The sequence below is a fragment of the Parus major genome, unplaced genomic scaffold, assembly GCF_001522545.3.
Source record: "Parus major isolate Abel unplaced genomic scaffold, Parus_major1.1 Scaffold434, whole genome shotgun sequence".
In the NCBI taxonomy this organism is placed as follows: Eukaryota; Metazoa; Chordata; class Aves; order Passeriformes; family Paridae; genus Parus; species Parus major.
This window is the reverse complement of record NW_015379339.1, coordinates 30,818-35,836: the sequence shown is the minus strand read 5'-3', so window position 1 is coordinate 35,836 and position 5,019 is coordinate 30,818. Positions and strand designations below refer to the sequence as shown.

The window sequence follows — 5,019 nt, the reverse complement described above, 5'->3', positions numbered from 1 at the left end:
CTTCATCCATCATCTTCATCCACCTTCACCTTCATCCACCTTCACATTCATCCATCATCATCTTCATCCACCTTCACATTCATCCCCTGTCATCTTCATCCACTGTGACCTTCATCCACCTTCACCTTCATCCGTCACCTTCATCCACCTTCACCTTCATCCACCTTCACCTTCATCCACCTTCACCTTCACTGTCAGTCTCCTCTGGCTGCAGCTGGTGCTCCCCAAAATTTACTTTTTTTGGCACGAATTCAGCTCCTGGGAGAGCAGCTGCTCACTGCTGTGAGCCCAAAGCCATCTCCACTCCCTCCCAGGAGCATTCAAGCTCCACAATTCGGATCTGGGATCATCCAGGACGTCTCTCCAAGGGCAAAACCATGGAAGGACCATCTGCCCAGAGCCTGATGGCCTCTCCTTTTGGAAAAGGAGTGGAAAAAGAGGAGAAGAAACAGTCCATGGAGGTTTCCACCCCGGCTGGGACATCCCCGGGTGTCCCAGGCACTGCAGAGCACAGAACCACTCCAGGTGTTTCCTGGAGATTCAGTTTCCATCAGCAGCAGGTTGGAACCACCTGAAATGTCCTTTTTTTGTTTTTCTTCCATATTTCTTTCTTATCCATCCAAGCACGGCCGCTCCAGGCTGAGATCCCGACTCTCCATCCACCACGTCCCAGGAAACTCCCAGTCCTTCATCCAAGGAGGGGGAAAAGGCTCTTCCTCCGTCTCCCAAACCCGCTCCGAGGAGGAGGACGATGAGGATGAGGTCTCTCCAGCCCAGGCAGCTGCCTCCTCCCGCATCCTGGGCCAGCGATCCCGTGGGATTCATCCGCGCCAGGACCCTCCCACCCCCGGCTCCTGGACCAACCCACCTGGCCCCGGGATGAACTCACCTGGGTCGGGGGCGACGCACTCGCACTTGTACATGGTGACGTAGTCGGGCTTGAAGTCGGAGTTGATGGGGTAGTACTTGAAGGCCCCGATCATCTTCTTGATGGCGTCGTAGATGAAGATGAAGCTGATGAGGGTGGAGAAGCCCTCCTCGGTGAAGCGCGTGATGTACTTTATAATGAAGCTGGCGTCGGTGGCCACCAGGATAAGGCACTGCAGGGCCGAGTGCAGCCCGATCCACAGGCGGAATTCCATGTAGTCGATGCCGTTGCCTCTGGAGGAGGGGACACGCGGCCCTGTGACAGCGGCCGGGGGCTGGGGGACGCGTCCCACCCCCCTGGCGTGGCCCAGCACTCACTTGCTGAAGTCGAAGAGCAGCTTCTCGAAGATGAGAATGGGGCCGGTGCTGCTGAGGATGATGAGGGGCTGGCCGGCAAAGAGGCAGAACATGGAGCCGGCCATGGCCGTGCCCAGGAAGCTCTCCATGACCCCCTGGGGACGGAGCAGAGGCAGAGTTAGGGGTGCCCCACGGATCCCCTGATGGAGATGGGGGTGAGGGAGCTCGGGTTGGGACCGTGTCCCATTGCTCCATGGAGGGATCCCAGGGCTGCCAGTCCCACCTGGCCATGAGTGTCCACCCCCAGAAGCTTGGCATGGGACAAGTAAAATCCATCCCATCCATCCCAGGTCCCATCCCAGGTCCCATCCCAGGTCCCATCCCAGGTCCCATCCTGGGTCCCATCCCAGGTCCCATCCTGGGTCCCATCCTGGGTCCCATCCTGGGTCCCATCCTGGGTCCCATCTTGGGTCTCATCTCAGGTCCCATCCCAGGTCCTATCCAGGGTCTCATCCTAGGTCCCATCCCGGATCCCATCTTGGGTCTCATCCTGGGTCCCATCCCAGATCCCATCCCAGGTCCCATCCCGGGTCCCATCCCGGGTCCCACCCCAGATCCCACCCCAGATCCCATCCCATCCCTGCCCGTCCCCAGGCCGGTGACACACCAGGCCACACCTGGTAGTTGTCGGTGGCGTCCCCCAGCAGCCCCCCGAAGGTGATGGCGTTGGTGATGCAGCCCAGGTAGATGAAGAGGATGGCGGAGATGGACTGGATATGGAAACCTTCGTAGAAGTCGCTCGGGAACCAGGGCAGCTTCCTCTTGATATCCAGGTAGAGGCCACCACAAAACCTGCGGAGACACCGCCGAGGAGCTGGTGACTTCCACCAAAACAGAGCCCTGGAATCCTGGAGTGGTTTGGATTGGGAAAGACCTTAAATCCCATCCCATTCTCCAAGGAGCTGGTGACTTCCACCAAAACAGAGCCCTGGAATCCTGGAGTGGTTTGGGTTGGGAAGGACCTTAAATCCCATCCCATTCCATTCCACACCTCCCGCTGTCCCAGGCCTTGGACACTCCAGGGATCCAGGGATCCAGGGATCCAGGGGTCCAGGGATCCAGGGATCCAGCTCCTCTGGCCAGCTGGGAGATGTACAAATATTGATACATAAATATAATTTGATATATGGACTCATAAATAGATCCGGTGCTGACCAAATCCCGTTCCCACCGGGATTTCACCCCTCCCTGCCCCAGGATGAGCCCGTGGGAGACGCTGATGGATCCCAGCACCCTCCGGAGGTTTTTTGGGGGTGGCTCCTCGCTCACCTGCCGGTCCAGGCCAGCTCCTCCCCAATCTCGTGGACTTCGGGCATCTCCCCATCGTCGCTGCCGCCGCCNCTTCCTACGGGACACCGGCACCGCCTCGGATCCGCTCCGGCACCGCCGGAATGGCACCGCTGGATCGGCACCGCTGGATCGGCACCGCCGGGTCGGCGCCGCCAGGTCGGCACCGCCAGATCAGCACCACCGGATTGGCACCGCTGGATCGGCACCGCTGGATCGGCACCGCTGGATCGGCACCGCTGGATCGGCACCACCGGATCGGCACTGCCAGATCAGCACCACCGGATCGGCATCACCCAGCCCCGGCCATGGTGCAGCTCTGAGCCTGAGCCGAGTTTGGGTTTTGGGCTGAATTTGGACAGATCCAGAGCTGACCCAACCCCAGGAGTCGTGGGATGGGTTGGGAGGGACTCAAGGATCATCCAGCTCAACTCCTGCCCTGGGCAGGGTCACCTCTCACTAAAAAGTTGTTCCAGGGGAGTGAAAGTGGCTCTGAGCCGACCTGGGAACAAAACCTGCTGCAAATCCAGCATTCCTGGGACTTCTGCAGGGTTTTTTTCTGGGTTGAAGCCCCCCAGAAATGGGTCCAGCCCTGTGGCCCTCACCCACCTCTTCTCAGCTGAGGGCACTTTCTTGGGGGGCTCAATCCGAATGTTGGGGTCCCACTCGCCGGGCGGGAGGACGATGACCTCGTCCAGGAACTCATCGATGCCGGCGATCAGGTCCTCCCTGTCCCGAGCTTTGTAGGCAACATCGCTGAAGAGCTGGGCGTGGACACAGGGCAGGGTCAGCCTGGCCATGGCCTCCACTCCCAGGGGTTTAAATCTCAATTTTTGGGGTGAGAAGGTGGAAATTGATTATTTTTTTTGCTCGGTTTTGAGCCAGGATGTCCCAAACGAGGGCTGGCGGTGGGGTGGCCTCTACTCACGTCGTCCACCATCAGAGTGGCGATGGCCCTGCCGATCTCGTTGTAGGATTTGGCTTTTCCCGCCGGACCCAGGAGGATGAAGAGGAACCTGGGGAGGGAAAGTCGCCGCCTTTGGCCACCTCGAAGCTCTGGTGCCACCAGACCGCTCGGCCCCCGGGGCGCGGCGCCCACCTGGTGGGGACGGGGACCTCCGTCACCCCTCCCAGCATGGTGGCCTGGAGCAGCCTGACGAAGGCCACAAAGGGTTTCTCCAGGAACTCCACCTCTCCCACCAGCACGTTGGAGGCCTCGGCGTCCTTGGGGATCTTCTTGATGAATTTGTTCTTCAGCTGTTGGGGAAGACAAGAGGGAGGGACGGAGGGAGCGGTCGCCGAAATTCGGCTTTTCCCCCTTTTTTCCCCGCCAAAGTTGAAGTCTCTGGGTGGGAAAATCTCAAAGATTTCACCTCTGGTTGTCCCAGTGGGGATTGAGGAGCCACATCTGGGAATCAGCCAGGAAAAAAAATCCACAAAGCCAAATTTCTTCAGCAATGAGGCTAAAACCGAGACTGGCTCTAAACTGCACCCCCAGGGCTCCAGCAACGTCTGGTTTTGCTCTCCTGGGTTCTCCACCAGCAAAACTCGCCCTGGAAAACCTGATTCAAAGCCCAGGGATGCCAGATCCAGCATCCAGGAACATTTCTGGAGTTTATTTGCAGCCCCTGCGTGGCACAGAACCCCTGAACTCCGCGGATTTTCACACCTCGTTCCTCCCCAGCCCCGTTCCGGGAGCTGGAACAAAAATAAAACGGGAGCAGCAAAACCTCATCCATGGATTTATTCCCCAGGTCTCTTCTCCCCTGCAGCTCTTTTCATTCCCAGCCTAAAAGGGTTCAATACCCAGCCGGGCAGGGAGTTATGATAATCTATACGGCAGCATGAGGGGAGGCATGTGAGCCGGGCAGCCGCCTCTCCCCGTCCTAATCTTTTAAACCCAAATGGAAAAACTCTAAAAAAAAAAAAATAAATCATAATAATAAAACAACTCCAGCACGGCTGGAATAAGAGCAGGAGTTACCAGTGGCCACTAAGCTTCGTGTAACACTTAAAAAGTCCCTTTGTAGTGGGTCTAATAGGGCGATTAAACCTAAATGCTTTGCATATTTTGGGATTAACCCTCCGAACCCCCATTGCTGGAGGGGATATTTGGGGTTCCTGAGCGGGCACCGGGGTGGATTGGCTTCGGGAGGTGGCCTGGAAAGCTCTGAGGTGTCCCTGTCCCCTGGTAAACCCAGCAGGAGGTGGATTTCTGTCCGTGAAATCCAGGGAAGTAAAACATTATTTATTGTGTATTGCCCTAAAGTGCTTCACCCCAGGTAAATCCAGAGAGGACATCCTGGGGGGAAAGTGGGTTATCCCATCCCATTCCCTAAAATCCCAAAGGAAGTTGTTATCCCATCCCATTCCCTAAAATCCTAAAGGAAGTTGTTATCCCATTCCCTAAAAACCCAAAGCAAGTTGTTATCCCATTCCCTAAAAACT

General features: G+C 57.3%; 1 protein-coding gene across 1 annotated transcript in view; it reads right to left on the bottom strand.

Moving 5' to 3' along the window:
* The window catches only part of LOC107199104 (electrogenic sodium bicarbonate cotransporter 4), a 19,051-nt gene that overhangs the window by 7,592 nt on the left and 6,440 nt on the right, over positions 1 to 5,019 (bottom strand). Inside the window, exons 6-12 of the mRNA XM_033511675.1 lie at positions 3,671 to 3,828; positions 3,500 to 3,587; positions 3,025 to 3,335; positions 2,554 to 2,835; positions 1,902 to 2,076; positions 1,246 to 1,379; positions 890 to 1,161 (exon numbers count right to left, since the gene is read on the bottom strand). Of these exons, the coding sequence (XP_033367566.1) occupies positions 890 to 1,161; positions 1,246 to 1,379; positions 1,902 to 2,076; positions 2,554 to 2,835; positions 3,025 to 3,335; positions 3,500 to 3,587; positions 3,671 to 3,828 (1,420 nt within the window). The remainder of the gene's footprint in view (positions 1 to 889; positions 1,162 to 1,245; positions 1,380 to 1,901; positions 2,077 to 2,553; positions 2,836 to 3,024; positions 3,336 to 3,499; positions 3,588 to 3,670; positions 3,829 to 5,019) is intronic.